We start from the raw sequence: 16,208 nt of genomic DNA on the forward strand, positions 1-16,208 counted from the left end.
TGAACCTAGAAAAATCAATGTGAGATTTGCTTTCTGTTCTTATACGTGATATTAGTGTAGCTTGGGGAGTTGAGAAGCTTCAATAAATAAAGCCCAACTACCCACTTCAGGGTTGCTTTTCTATATCTGAGCCTGACCTTTGACTTATGTCAAAAAAGCAAGGAAAAACATCAACAACAAAAAGCCTTTGGGAATCAGTAAAGTATGACATGAAAACCTTGACAGGAGATTTCCCACAGTATAGCTATGAGCTAATGTTACATGCCATCATCTGAGCCAGATGTTATCTCTTTTTTTCCCCTTCTCTGTTGGCAGCAGTCCTTTGGGATGCATGAAAACAGAAGGCAGAGATGTTAACCTACATCATATATGGAAATGGATTGAATGTGTCACTATGATTTGCTTTCGTGCCAGTGCAAGCAAGAATGATACTGTTTTTCATATATTCTTTGGATAAAAAAATAAACATTAGACAACAGAAATTGGAGCATTAATGTGTCTTATTCCTCTGTAGATTCACTTTGGATGCTGTTGTTGTGAATGAAGTTAGGTTATAAATAATAATTTGCTGACTGTATGGCTGGTATGCTATATGAGTTTACATTTCATTAGGTTATATTTAATCTGCCTCTCTGCAGATTTTCCATGATGTTGCTTACAAGGCCAAAGACAGGAATGACTTGGTGGCAGGCATTGACGAGTTTCTGGATCAGGTGACAGTGTTACCCCCAGGAGAGTGGGACCCCTCCATCAGAATAGAGCCCCCTAAAAATGTGCCCTCCCAGGTAAACAGTGAGTAAAAATGACAGTTTTTTGGGACTTTAATCCGAGCACCTATGCAGAGTTTTAAAGTCTGTGTGCACATAATGATTTTTTTTTCACAAATATCCGTGAGTCCCTTCTGTGACCTACTGCCTGACAAGAATTTTTAAACATCTGTGTTCTCCTCTAATCTCTACTGCGTTGTACTCTGTGCTTTGATGCGACTCCCCAGGGTTCTGTTCTCAATCCTCTCCAAAGCATTAGTTATTTCCCTCCATTAGTTATTCTGGTCTACTCTGAAAAGAGAGAGGCAATCTTGAAGGGAAATTTTTAGTCATACAGAAGAAACATTTTGAAAAAATACAGATGTTGTTTCAGGTATTGTTTTCCATTTCTCTTTTATCATTAGGCTCCTGCAGTGGATTACTGACAGACCACTGAGCAATTAGATTGTTATACTGATGAGCTCAGAATATGATCCATAAGGATTTAATTATTTGACTTTTTAAAATTATATTGTACCAAATGCAGGCTATTTGGTGGAGATTTGATTCCAACTAAGAGTTATAGTGATGTGGGCAGCAGACAGCTGACTGACAGTGATCTTAAACACACAGGAAAAGCGGAAGATTCCCCCAGTTCCCAACGGAGTGACAGATCTTGGAGAGTCTGGGGAGCACGGAGGGCATGGTGGCCCAGAGCTCCAGCGCACTGGGAAGTAAGTGTCAGAGAGAAAGATCATGATTTGCTGTGTTTTGAGAGCCCTGATCTCTCAAAACTCCTTTTTGTGCCTGGAACCTTCCTGTTGCCTGTGAGCCTCCTTCCAGCCCTCAAACTGTAAATTTAGTTCTCTTAAGAGGCAGTGCCCTACTTGCCTATTATTCCTCATACATCAATTCCACACTGAGACCTTTTGTTTAGGTTCTAATTCATTATCAGCTCATACAAATAGTGTGCTGTGACTTTGACCACCACCACCACCAAAAGAAAAATCTTCATCTGCTGTTTAAGAAGATTGGAAGCTTCCTGCACCTTTCTGCACTCCGTCCTGGATGTGTCCATCTTTCTGTAATTATTCCTGGATGTGTCCATCTTTCTGCAGTCCTTCCTAGATGTGTCCATCTTTCTGTAGTCCTTTCTGGATGTGACCATCTTACAATTTTGTCTTAGAGTGTGTTGGTGCACTTTTGGAAACCCTTATGTTTAGTAGAAATCCAACAACAAAAGGCCATTTGGGTTCAGGTTGGGCAGGCCAATCCTCCCAGTCACATCCTTGTAGGTCAAATCAGATGGGACACCTTCCATCTGTACAGTCGTTTGACGTATAAGCACTGATGCAAGAATTCAGGGAAGCATACCTCTCATCCCCTGGGGATAAGACTAACATATAGACACTGAATCCTGGAGAGGCCGACTGTACGTAGCCAATACCTTGGACTCCTTCCTCACCAGAGGGATGATGTTTCATCTAACTAAAGCCAGTTTCAGCAATCAAGCCGCCAAGGGCCCCATGCTTTATTTATTTACCTTATTTTATTAATAGTTTTTTAATGCTCTCTGAAGTCTCAGCAATGAACACCTAATAATATAAGCATGAGATCTCAAAATATAAATTTCGTTTTTACTTTCATATGCCTTCAAAACTGTTTTTGAGATTAGATGAGATTTAAAGAAGGGATTAAAAATGAAGAATATCATCTTGTTATCGCCCCAGAAAAAATCCCTGATGGTAACAAATGATTCAATTTATTGCCATCAGGAATTTTTTTTAACCCAAGCTTGAAAGAATAAAGTGAGAGTGCAGCACCCAGGAAGGGTTTAGCGGCAGAAGAGTGAGTGATGTACGTCTGCTTAGCTGCGGTATACTGCGGTACAGACTCTTATGCCAACTAAGATTGGCTGGAAACCCAGGCTCAGCTATCTGGCTGCTTAGCCTGAAATAAGAACAACAGCCCACCAACTTGCGCGCTTGCCACACCAACCACTTCCAGATTGTTCCCCACCATCCCAGTCCACAGCAGCAGTAGAGCCTGCTCATTGTGATTGAAAGTATACAAAGATAGAGCCATGAGTCAACACAATCACTCATATGGATGCACGGAGGTACAGTAATTTTAGTGTTGGTGCCCTGAAAATAACTTGTTTAAAGGCATGTTGATGTTCTTATGAATCTTACAATATCTTACAATAAGATGTAAGATAAGTTGCTCTTTGTTACCTTTATGCGTATGTGCAGCTCTTTCATAAAATCCCTTTTTCTCCACAGGTTTTGTGGTGGGTTGATCTTGGATGTCAAAAGAAAGGCTCCTCACTACCTTTCTGACTACACAGACGCTGTCAGTCTGCAGTGTCTAGCCTCATTTCTCTTCCTCTACTGCGCCTGCATGTCCCCTGTGATCACCTTTGGAGGACTCTTGGGTGAGGCTACAGAGGGGCGTGTGGTAAGATCATTGTTATTTTTTTCCTCAAGCCTTTATAAACACGCCCCAAAAGCATCTCTTTACATTCAAGAAGAATATACACAATCATCTGCACACCGCATCAAACTCAAAGCCTTTGAAACCAGTAGATGAATGAAGGAAATTGAAGGATTTGATCTCATCAAAAATTTTCTTTAAGCACCATCACCAGGTCAAAGCTCACATGTCCTCCTTTATTTAGTTTTATGACAAAAATGATATTACTTTGAAAGACAGTTGGATCCTCCAGATCACATTCATGCATCTCCAGCTATGTGCTGGTAGCCCATAGTCAGATTGGATAAATGACCAGTTTATTGGTGCTTCCGGCCAAAAGCGCACAGCTACAGATGTTCTTTATATGCAGTGAGATGTATTTTTAACACATATCCAAAGCAGTTTCAAAACAGTTTCTAAAGATGACTTTACTGATGCTTCTGTGTAGCAAAGGTTTTTATTGGACACAGGCACTGACAAAGCTCTTTGGCTTTTTTTCCCCAGGCAAGCCTCACTTATGTTGTCTGACTTCCTGTTGGCTCCTTGCATGTGTGAACAGGATAAAGTTAGCGTTATAGCTTATATGATAGTAAATGCTGATTTAAACTAGAATACTCCAAATACAACATGTGTTTGACTAAATGAATCAGAGCATTATTGCGTGTGTTTCCAGAGTGCTATTGAATCCTTATTCGGGGCTTCCATGACTGGAATAGCCTACTCTCTTTTTGCTGGGCAGCCTCTCACCATCCTGGGCAGCACAGGGCCTGTTCTTGTCTTTGAGAAGATCCTCTTTAAGTTCTGCAAGTAGGCTATTCACTACACCTTTGTGCTTCTTTTATACACTAATGTTTCTGTTTATTTGATAGGTGTGTGTGTTTTATGCTTCAGTTGAAATGTCATATTGAATTATGTATCCTGCTTTTCTGCCACTGCTATGTTTTTCTGTGTTTTTTGTGTCCGTCAGGGAATACGGCCTCTCCTACCTCTCCCTGAGGACCTGTATTGGCCTGTGGACAGCCTTCTTCTGTCTGCTGCTGGTAGCCACGGATGCCAGCTCGCTTGTCTGTTACATCACACGCTTCACCGAGGAAGCTTTTGCTGCACTGATCTGCATTATCTTCATCTATGAGGCCCTGGAGAAGCTACTTCACCTGGGGGTGCATTACCCCATCAACAAGAACAACAACCTTCAGAAACTCACGTTGTACTCGTACGTACATTTTAGTTACAGCTCATGCACGGTGTGCTTAACTCAGCACATGTGCTCAAGTCTTTTGCTGTGTCAAGAAACGGCAGATGGTACAGCACTGTATCGGGCATGCTGTTCATTTTTTTCAGACATGGATTGTGCTTTATGATGAATAATCCCATGTTGAGTGTGTGTCAGGATGGATCATCGTGCTTTAAGCTGGCTAGTGGCTATGTCAAGCCAAAAGCTCCTTCTGTGAGTTTCTATTCTGGTGTAGTGGACAGCAGGGTAGGCTGACATTTAGTTTCGATAAATGCCAGCAGAATGAGTTAAGCTCAGAAAAATGTTACCAACAACTCCACACAGTGTTTTTACGACATATTATGAGTGAAACAAGCATTCAGTGAGGCTTAAGCATTTTAACTTTGAGAAACTCTAGTGTAACACTAACAATCACAAAAAAATAACAAATCCAAGGAACCAATCTCACCAAGTTTTAGACTTAGAAGACAGTTTATTTAATGTGATGAATCATTTAAAAGATGAACCAGGATCCAGGTATGAAAAGTGAAGCCATTTCAATTTCATTTGAAATTGAAATGGCTTCACTTTTCAGTTTCAGTTTTATTTTATTTATACAGCCCTAAATCACAACAACGGTCACCTCAAGTAACTTCAGATTGTAAGGTAGATCCTACAATAATACATACAGAGAAAAACCCAACAATCATGAGCAAGCACTTTTTCTGTTAAAACTCCCTTTTAACAGGAAGAAACCTCCAGCAGAACCAGGCTCAGGGAGGGGCAGCCATCTGCTGTAATCGGTTGGGGTGAGAGAAGGAAGACATGATAAAGACATGCTGTGGAAGAGAGACAGAGATTAATGACAAGTATGATTTGGTGCAGAGACGTCTATTAACACATAGTGAGTGAGAAATGTGACTGAAGAAGAAATACTCAATGCATCATGGGAATCCCCCAGCAGCCTACACCTATTGCAGCATAACTAAGGGAGGATTCAGGGTCACCTGGTCCAGCCCTAACTATATGCTTTAGCAAAAAGGAAAGTTTGAAGCCTAATCTTGAAAGTAGAGATAGTGTCTGTCTCCCGAATCCAAACTGGAAGCTGGTTCCACAGAAGAGGGGCCTGAAAACTGAAGGCTCTGCCTCCCATTCTACTTTTAAATACTCTAGGAACAACAAGTAAGCCTGCAGTGTGAGAGTGAAGTGCTCTAATGGGGTGATATGGTACTACAAGGTCATTAAGATATGTAGAAGTCTGTACAAAGAAAACATCTAATTCTAAATGAATTTATGATACCTGTAAACACTTTTCCTGGTTTCTAGTTTCAGGTCTTTTAATAGAGAATGATATTCATTTTGTAACTTATGACCACATTTACTTAAAAAATTCAACGGGTTTGATGCGTTTTATATTAGGTCAAAGGGTCAGTGGTGGAGGGCTGGGCAATAGGAGATAATTTGTGTATGCTTGGATGTGTACAGTTACATCTCAGCCATTTTAAGCTGTACATTGATATTAATGTCGTATTCTACATTTGCTTTGCTACGTCATATAAAAGCGACTAAAGATTAATTTCATTCAATCCTTTAGTTGACTTTAAGGTCTAGAAAGGCTCTTTTTTTCTTTAAGAAGAAATCATGGCCTTCTCTGCTAGGTGGCGCCAGAACATATTAAATACAAATACACAAAATACACAGCCACCGCTAATGAACTGCAGATAGAGTATATTTATCTTGGCCTGTTGTGTTTACTCAAGAAAATTGAATCTATTTATCCTCCTCCTATAGATGTTCTTGTGTGGAACCTAGGGACCCCAGCAATGAGACTCTGCACTTCTGGGACGAGAGAAACATCACTGCTTCGCAGGTCAACTGGACCATGCTGGAGGTCACGGTAAGAATAAAAATTATAGCAAAACACTTGCATACATACATATATATGTATATGTCTAAAATAATGCCTGATGCAGAGGAGAAGAAAGGCCGGACCTAGAAAGAAACTGTTCATTCAGCAATGAAACATAACACCACACATGTTGTGTTGTACTCAGCCCTTACTTTGTTACATAAACATAATAAGACTAGGCAGGGATTAGGATCATGTGGGCAGTATTTTATGGTATCTAGCTGTGCAAAATGAGGGTGCAGATGCAGTGTAAGGGATGATGTCACTTATCGATCACGCTGGTGGCAGCGCGCTGCACCACTCCTACACATGTTAGATGTGGCAGTCAGGTGAGGCCTCTGCTGTATGCAAGTGATGAATCATGCACTACAGGGATAGTAAAGAAAATGAGCAGTGAATGTGTCTGACTTTTGGTAGTCAGAATTTTCTAATTCATTAATGACACTGACATCCATCATTGCCATTATCCCCACTGTAACTCTAATAATTTTTTATTGGCATCATTATCCCTGCTTTCCTCCTTCTCCTGCTCACACCCTGTTTCTCACCATCACCGCCATCATCATCATCATCATCATCATCATCACTGTGTCCTCTGGGGTCAGTAGGAGTGCGAGATGTTACATGGGGAGTTTGAGGGGAGCGCCTGTGGTCCCCATGGCCCGTACATCCCTGACGTCCTGTTCTGGTGTGTGGTCCTGTTCTTCTCCACTGTCCTTATGTCTGCTTTTCTCAAGGAGTTCAAGACAAGCCGGTACTTTCCAACCAAGGTACATATGTTTTATCCAATTTATTTTAAATGTCTGTATTTGGTAACTTATGCTGACATCAGTTGGTTGTGTTAGGACACAGTATTTGTGGAGAACCTATGTTCAGTTTCTATGATTCATCAATGCGATGATGTGCATGTGTGGCCTGATGCTGCCACACTCATCTGTACTGTCCTGGCGCCACCTTGTGGTGATAAGTGCTGCACTGTAGTCTGGATAGACAGGGGTGCACATAAGTGGCCCGCAGGTGCGCATTTGCTGTCAAAATAAAAGACGCGCACCAGATAAGAAGTTGCAACGCTCGTTCGCGTACATATAAAAGGCACTGTTTTTGTCTGCTAGAGTGGGATTTTTACATATGCATATTCTGCACCACATCTCTGTGCGTTCATCATTTGTTTGAAGCCAGCTCACCTCCTGCACTTCTTTTGTGGTTCGGACTCCTTCTGACATTTCTTTGGAGGTGGAGGAACACCAAAGTAATTGCTTAAAGGAGCTTGCTTCTTCAACATCTTTAAGAGTCTGTCCTCCTCCAGAAAATCTTATGTACACAAACGCGCGTTGCAACTTCATGTGGATTGAGGTCAAAAATTAGATGAAAGATCTGAACTCTGTAGTGATGGAGTTAATTAATTAATTTAATGTAAGAAAACAAGCCTTACTGACTGTCAAAACAGAACTTGAGCCATTATAATGAGACCCTTTAAAATATATAGACAAGAAGTAATGTTTCTCATTCTAGATAAAGCGATAGAGACCACATGTTCCAAAAACAGCATAAACAGCATCTAGTTAGCACAGTATGTTGTACTGTATGCAGATCTTAGTTTTTGTAACATACTTCTGTCTAAAGATTGTGTGTCTTGTTTCCTTTAGGTGCGGGCCATCATCAGTGACTTTGCAGTCTTCATTACCATCCTCACTATGGTGTTAGTAGATTATGCCCTGGGTATCCCCTCACCTAAGTTACAGGTTCCCAACAAGTTCAAAGTAAGTCCACATGAATCTCACACAAGCTACTGTTTACATCAAAATTGGACATTGTATTGGACATTTTTTCTGTGTTTCATAACATTTAAGCATGCAATTTTTGCGCAAATCTTGCAGAGATACAGAGAGCACTGATCCCCCATTAGCTTCAGTGTGGCTGAGGAGTAAAGACACAGGAAAACATGTATAAAACAGTATAAGAATGTTTAGATTTAGATTCAACAGCTATGTTAGCGGGCTGAATGGAAAAGTACAGCTGTGCATCATTAGCATAGCAAAGGTACAAGATGTCCTTGAAACTGTTCAGTAGATGACCCAGGGGTAACATAAGATAAAAAGTGAAATCAGAATTGGTACGAGGATTGTCTCCTGAGGGACCTCAAATATGAGGGGCAGATATGAGGACATACACCTGTTCCTATTCCTCCTTGCAAAAAGGAGCACCTCCAATTCTACAGCCCTGTCCAGCTCTCCTAGACTAACTCCAGTCTCCTGGAATCTCATCCATTCTCTTGAGACTGTGCTGGGAGATACAATAAACCTTCCGACAATTGGTATTGGTGTGCCATCCGAGGGATTGGACTACCTGTGAAACCTGTGTAGGATCCGGTATGTTACCAATAATGACACCGATCCTGGCCAAATAGGAAACTAGTGTAAAAACATGCAGAAAATATCTAATTTATATTAGCAGTGAACATCAAAGCTTCCTAATTAAATGTAATAATAGTCTAATAATGACTTAGAAGAGAAATTTAGAAATAAAGAGGAAATATGTATTTTGATTTATTAAAACGTTTCAAATTCTTCATGATTATTATTATTTTTAAATGTTCTTTTTGCCATTACCCTTAGCCAACCAGGGATGATCGTGGCTGGATTATCAACCCTGTGGGGCCCAACCCCTGGTGGACCACAATTATCACCTCCATCCCTGCTCTGCTCTGCACCATTCTCATCTTTATGGACCAGCAGATCACAGCCGTCATCATCAACAGGAAGGAACACAAACTAAAGGTATTTCATTGGATATGTTCACATTGGTGTGTGAAAGTGATTTTAAATGTGGTCAATACAATTAATTCCTACAAGCCCCAGTGTGCTGTTTTTTAGTTTTCAAATCTTTGCTTTTCCTGAAGTGGGTAAGTAAGCTAAATCTAAATATCTAAATCACACTTTCCTTGATCCAACCCTACAGAAAGGCTGTGGCTATCACCTGGACCTGTTTGTGGTGGGGGTGATGCTTGGTGTGTGCTCAGTAATGGGCTTGCCATGGTTCGTGGCTGCCACTGTGCTCTCCATCTCCCACGTGAATAGCCTGAAGCTGGAGTCAGAGTGCTCGGCCCCTGGAGAGCAGCCCAAGTTCTTGGGAATCCGAGAGCAGCGCTTCACTGGCCTCATGATCTTTACTCTGATGGGTTGTTCCGTCTTCATGACCTCCGTGCTGAAGGTAGGGGATAAACACCTATACTTATACCTATACTTATCAGAGATTTCTGGATCTCAAAAAGACTTTTTATTTCTTCAGTTCTTAATACTCTTAACAATATATAAAAAAAATAACAGATAATTTATCAAAGGACCTATTTTAAATAATATTTTTAGGCACTTTGCTACTAGCAACCTGTTATAAGAACGCATAATGTTGTATAATTTTGTTGAGCCTATGAAACATTTCACCATTTGACTATTTGTTTGCATTAACAAAGGGACTCCCAAAAATATTTTAGAAGAAAACTAGTTGCATCTCTAGTGTGTCCATAAAAAAATATTTGAGGAAATTAGACAAGTGGACAGTGACCAGCCTAAAACAAACTACCTACTTCAAGTAAATAGCGTCTGAAACTCGTGTCCTTAACAATCCCTTTCTGTTCACTTTAGTCATCTCTCCGTGTATTGTCCTTTTTTATCTCCTTTAAGTTTGTCATCTCTCCATGTTTATTTTTTGTGTTGTCTCTACTTTTTCTAATCACCTGCTTGTGTATATGTTGTCTCAGTCTCCCTTTGTGTATTGTCAGAGCATCAGTCAACTTCCCCTTGGGTCGCCTAGCTTTCTCTTAGCAAGAGTTTTTGGTTTCCTTTTGTATTTTATGTCTTACCTTTATTTTGTGCTTTGACCACCAGGCTAAATAAATTGCTTGCTTTTGTTTTTGTTTACTCCAGCTTGCCTCTGTGGGTCTGTGTTTGAGTCATCACATTCCTCAATATACTGTATGATCTGTGTACTACGCAGACCATGACAGAATCAGTGGTTACTTTCATATCTGATTATTAATCAGTGGTTACTTTCATATCTGATTATACAGACTGAGTGGACAGCCAACCTTGGCAAGGGGGCATTTAGCTCAACTCAGTGTTTGCTTTATTATCAAAAAAAGGGCATTTATCCAATCACTTATGTGAACAGTTGTGTTTAGAGTGACACAAGTTATGTCTACAAAACAATGGTTAAGTTAGAATGAAATCACATCATACTTGGTAAGGAATTACAACCATATGATTGCATGGTTACATTTCTCTAGCATGCTCTTATAGAAATGTAGCCACAGTTGCAAAGTACAAAAAAATATCAGACTGGAGCAGCCAGGGATCAAACCACCAACCTTCTGATTAGTTGATGAGCTGCTCTACCTTCTAAACTACAGATAATAATGTCTAGCAAACAAAACAGGAGAAATGTTTTCTGTAACCGCTGACATGGATGAATAAGTTCACCATCTAACAGGAAAGACTAACAGTTCTAAGTTTTTACTCATACTGGAAATGCTTTTCTGTCTCTACGCAGTTTATTCCCATGCCTGTGTTATATGGCGTCTTTCTTTACATGGGGGCTTCCTCACTCAGAGGTATTCAGGTGAGGTGACCATGGTATTTTCTGTTGGAAGAAATAATCCAGAAAAGCTTTGAAGGAAAATTCTAATTTTTTCTTTGTATCTCTGCAGTTCTTTGACCGTCTGAAGCTGTTTGGCATGCCTGCCAAACATCAGCCAGACTTCATCTACCTTCGTCACGTCCCTTTGAGGAAGGTCCACCTTTTTACTATCATCCAGCTAAGCTGCTTGGTCCTCCTCTGGGTCATCAAGACCTCTAAAGCTGCCATTGTTTTCCCCATGATGGTAACCCAAGTGTGCTTGTATATGCACGAGTGTTTGTGCACCTAATGAATATGATGGCTTGACGTCAGTCTGTTTCTCTTGTTCCAGGTCTTGGCCCTAGTGTTTATTCGTAAATTGCTGGACTTCATTTTCACCAAGAGAGAGCTGAGCTGGCTGGATGACCTGATGCCAGAGTGGAAGAAGAAGAAACTAGAAGATGCTGCACAAGAGGTGCAGTATGAGAGCACTATTTAGAGGACTTGGATGATCTTCAAATTTCTGCCACTGCAATAGATTTTTCTCTTCCCACAGGAGGAACACAGCATTATTGCAGAGGAGGAAGGCATTGTACAAGTGCCACTTGAGGGACACTACAAGTAAGTCTTTCGGATATTTAATTCTATTCTGTGTTTTGTGTTTTACCTAAGCTGTTTTGTCTGTCAACCAAAACTCACACATGCGGATATTTGTGAGTTCATTCTTAGCTCTAGCTCAGACGTATGTGTGGTTTAAGTGCTTGTGCTACTTTAGTGAAAACCAATGAAATAATGTCCTTTTCTCTGCTTGTTTGAAGGAGTGACCCAGCCACAGTAAACATCACTGATGAGATGTCCAAAGGGTCCTTTGGGAATGTGTGGAAGAGTGTGAACCCTGCTGAGAGTGCTAAAAAGGAACAAAGTGCTAAAAGGTTAGCCACATATTTGCATTATTAAGACTTCCAGATCTCCCATACAACAGAGAGATAATACTGGATGTTGATCCAGATCATAAGTAGGCTTCTGATCTTAAGGTTGTGAAAGCAGCAAGCACAGGTGTTTATTATTCAGGAATACTGACTTTTTCCAAGAAGCTGACAAGCTAGTATGTTTGTTTAGGAGCAGTCCTGCCCTTGTAGATTTCCCACTGAGCAGACTAACATAGAATTTCCTGCCTGCCTTTCTCATTTCATCCCACCCCTAAGCTCCCCTTCCTAACCTCTCAGAAGCTGATATCCCAAAGGTAAGCAGTTCAGAGGTGACCCCTTCAGCATGGAGAGTCTCATCCTAAGTGTTATTGCATGATGAACATGTGCTGCTAATTATGATTTGGGTGATGGAAGATGTTTGTGGATGTTATTCATTCATGTTTTCTTGATGTCAAATGTGACCTTGGCATGCTAATTACAAATAGTTAATAGCACTGGGTCTAATTTACTAGTCACTATAATCTGTGTTTTAAGGAAAGACTGCTGAACCTTTTTGAGATAAATTTGCATGCATGCATGCCACCGAAATTCTCTTTTTGTATCATTTTTATTGGGTTTACATTTTCTTTTTTCCCCCATGCAGTTCCAAAAGCAACGAAAAGCGTCACAAACGGCGAAGGCATGACAAGAGCTTGGACAGGGAGACAAGTTTGTGATGACACATACTGGCAAAGCCACTGTGCTGTCAACCAGTAAATCAACAAGTATACCGTGCCACACTCAGCCACCTTTGTACTGTGCTACACTGTGTTTTTTCGTCACGTAAGTCTATGTGCAAGTCGGGTGAAACAAAGAAAATTTATTAGAAACTGTATTAATGAGAGGAAACTGAGACACATCTGTTTTTTTCTTTTTCTGTGTATATCAGTGTTTAGTGATACCAGCAACCGAAGGATGCCAGAATTATGACACCTGCAGTAACTGCTGTGTCTATGGGCCAATTCCGGAAAAATTTTAAAGAATTTTTAAAATTTATTTTATTTGTATTTTGTATGTTTTTATATTTTTCCAACAACTACAAGTTATCCTTTTAACAAGGTTACAGCGAACCACTAAAGAATTGATTCTATGTGGAACATTGTTTACTCCACGACATTCTCCGTGGAGCATTTAATGCCGCTGTTGTATTTAGCGCCTCATAATAGACTGAAAAAAAGTAGATATTTGCCAATATAAATCTGTAGTACTGATATCTAAAAGAGTTGGCTATATAGCAAATCTAGTAATTTTTTGGACACATTAAATATACATTTTATATATTAAATATATCTAAATGTTTTTGTGACAGTGACCACTCATCATTTCCCAGTCTTTTCCATTCCTATCAGGTATAAATGTCTCCTTCTCCTCTAGTATGAAGCATTTCCCAAGAAACTGCCCAGAAATTTGACTTTGAAATTTGTTTCTGAGAGTCACATGAAGTGACTGACCTAAAGAGATTGCTAAATATGAAGCTAAATCCAGCAGCTAGTTAACTTAGCTTAGCATAGACAGCGTAAATGGTGAAATAGCTTCCATTGCTTTGTTTAAAAGTAACCAAGAAAACAATTGCAAACAGGCACTTTATATTTTACTTCTTAATTCCCTTATTGCAGCGTCCCTCCGACAGAAGACAGAGATGATCGGTATTCCGTTTACCGGCTGTTTATTAAGAACAGTAACACAGGCTACTGTGGGCCGTAGCCAACGCCAAAAAAGCAGGGAAAACGCTCTCTCTAGAATCAAAACAAAAAACCCTGGGCTCTCCTGCCGAACTTGCGCTCCTTTCTTCCGCATACACACAACACACACTGTCTAACTCCCACCCCCCAAACACTCTCAGCCAGTTCTCTTACAGACTCTGTCATAGGTAGCTGATATAATTGACAGGCTTAACAGCCTCTAGACCAGGGGTGTCAAACTCAAATACACAGTGGGCCAAAATTCAAAACTGGAACAAAGTCGCGGGCTAACATTAATATTTATTGAAAAAAAAAAATCTTCCTCCAGATATAAGAATGAATCTTTTCTTATGGACTCAAACACGTTTTGCTGGAAAACTGAATATGGAACAAGCAAAGCTTTATACTAAACAATATATATATTAGCTGTATAATACCAGTAGGCCAGCTCTAATAGTAATTTGGTATGGCTTCGCGGGCCAAATGTAATTAGGCTGTGGGCCAAATTTGGCCCGCGGGCCAGAGTTTGACACCTATGCTCTAGACTATTAAACCTTCAAGGACAATCAGTAATCACATGGCTGCAGGTGTGTAACAACTATGCCATAACTGAGTGGCAATAACACCGATTACACATCAAACTAACTTGTAATCCAGTCCTTTACAATATGAAGTGTAAAAATAACATTTTTGATTGGTGTCACTATTACTTGCTAGTGATTGCGCCATATTAATCACTCACTGGAATAGACATATCTATCATTTAATCTGACTCTCAGAAACAAAGCAATTAAATTAAACAAATAAAGTATTTTCTGATTTATTTTGGTGAGATTATTATTTTTGGGGGTAGGGTGGGAGGGGAACCTTTTGGGAAATTAGATTTAGCATGGTAACATAGATTGGGAAATTTTGGTATGTATCGACTTTTTTCCCTCAAATTGGACAATGATGAACTCTTGAGCAACTGTACAGTAAAGCACCATGTTTTCCACTTGCATTCTCTTCGTCATCTTGTCAGTAAGTGTCATCCATGGACATGTAATCTCCTCTCCAAATGACCCTCAGTGTGTTAATATCTGAAGCTAATTATTTCTTTAAAAAACAAACAAACACCTGCATGCTGGTGAAACACTGACTGTCTTGCTGCAGGACTATGGTTCTAGAAATGCAATAATACCTTTTTTTTCTGGGAAGGGCAACATGTAATAACAGTAAAGAGTCTTAACAATGTATAATACATAGAATATTTTATTCATGTAAAATGTTACTTATATATTACTAGCATTAAGTCAGTGTTCGATTGAAGTTTTTCTTGTAGATGTTATTTTCCCATTGTCTAACTGATGGTTCTTAGATGATTTGATTAGAGAAACTAATAATGGGTCAAAAATAATAACTGTATCAAATACTTTGACCACTTCTGTGTGGAATTCTGCCTTAAAATTGGTAGTAATAGTTGTGCACTTTCTGTTAGATAATTTAAGTCACCTGTATAAACAATCAGTTCATTCTTCAATCGTTTAATGAGAATGAGAGAGAGAGAGAGAGTAAATAAAGATATTAAACTGCAGGACTGTTTATATTTTCTGTGTTGTCTTATACTTATTTTATTTATATTATACTTATTTAATTTTAATTAATTAACCTGAGATTCACTTGCTGTGGGCTAGTTTTCAACTTTCTTTGTGTTTTCAGCTTTGTGTTCATGCCGAAATACTAAAGGAAAAATTGTATGTGTGTCCTCATTAGGACAGTTATATGACAAGTTATATGACAAGTGGTTACATTGCAAAAAAATTGCAAAAAATGACTCTCTCCTGGGAGTAAATAATAAAATACTGTATACTACTTATTTACTAGAGCAGTGTTTCCCAACCACTGTGCCGCAGCACATAGGTGTGCCATTGAAGATTATCTAGTTCCACCTGATTAGTACTCTAATAGAATTACTGACCCTTTTTTTTCCTGGTGCAAGTCCCTACTACTAGATTTACTAACCCTGCGAAAATTTGCGTAAATTCCCCTGAACCTAACACCTCCTAGCACCCCGCTGAGAGGCCTTCAGCTCCATTGTTCTCCTGCTTTTGTTGTGCAAAAAAAACACACTCTCCCCCAACCAGGAGAGATTCAGGAGACAGGAGAGAACCAGGAGAAGGTCTTTCCTTCCAATCGTTGTCAGACTCAACAACAAAGTACCTGCAGCCTACAATACACCATGGTAGTTTTTATGTGCAGTATTTCTCATATGTAATATTACTTCTTGTCAGTCGTTGTACATATATTTATATATCCACACCTTACATAATATACATAAAGTCTAGTTATATATATATGTATATATATATAGATATAGATATAGATATAGATATATATAGATATATATATATATAGAGATATATATATATATAGATATATATATATATATAGATAGATATATATATGTGTACATGTATATGTATACATGTATATACAGGGAGTGCAGAATTATTAGGCAAATGAGTATTTTGTCCACATCATCCTCTTCATGCATGTTGTCTTACTCCAAGCTGTATAGGCTCGAAAGCCTACTACCAATTAAGCATATTAGGTGATTTGCATCTCTGT

At 39.4% G+C, this 16,208-nt stretch overlaps 1 protein-coding gene across 1 annotated transcript in view; it reads left to right on the forward strand.

Annotated features, from left to right (window-relative positions):
• Positions 1-12,596, forward strand: part of LOC146608533 (sodium-driven chloride bicarbonate exchanger-like) — a 44,428-nt gene extending 31,832 nt beyond the window's left edge. The window contains exons 11-26 of the mRNA XM_085348662.1: positions 639-785; positions 1,380-1,480; positions 3,029-3,203; positions 3,892-4,025; positions 4,186-4,431; positions 6,223-6,328; positions 6,949-7,110; positions 7,987-8,100; positions 8,956-9,117; positions 9,299-9,550; positions 10,886-10,954; positions 11,043-11,216; positions 11,304-11,426; positions 11,508-11,572; positions 11,770-11,883; positions 12,524-12,596. Coding sequence (XP_085204788.1) covers positions 639-785; positions 1,380-1,480; positions 3,029-3,203; positions 3,892-4,025; positions 4,186-4,431; positions 6,223-6,328; positions 6,949-7,110; positions 7,987-8,100; positions 8,956-9,117; positions 9,299-9,550; positions 10,886-10,954; positions 11,043-11,216; positions 11,304-11,426; positions 11,508-11,572; positions 11,770-11,883; positions 12,524-12,596 — 2,217 coding nt within the window. The remainder of the gene's footprint in view (positions 1-638; positions 786-1,379; positions 1,481-3,028; positions 3,204-3,891; positions 4,026-4,185; positions 4,432-6,222; positions 6,329-6,948; positions 7,111-7,986; positions 8,101-8,955; positions 9,118-9,298; positions 9,551-10,885; positions 10,955-11,042; positions 11,217-11,303; positions 11,427-11,507; positions 11,573-11,769; positions 11,884-12,523) is intronic.
• Positions 12,597-16,208: the final 3,612 nt, after the last annotated feature.

The sequence above is a fragment of the Diplotaxodon limnothrissa genome, linkage group LG23 (genome assembly GCF_057381915.1).
Source record: "Diplotaxodon limnothrissa isolate DT_005_m linkage group LG23, D_limnothrissa_male_GT1.1, whole genome shotgun sequence".
NCBI lineage: Eukaryota > Metazoa > Chordata > Actinopteri > Cichliformes > Cichlidae > Diplotaxodon > Diplotaxodon limnothrissa.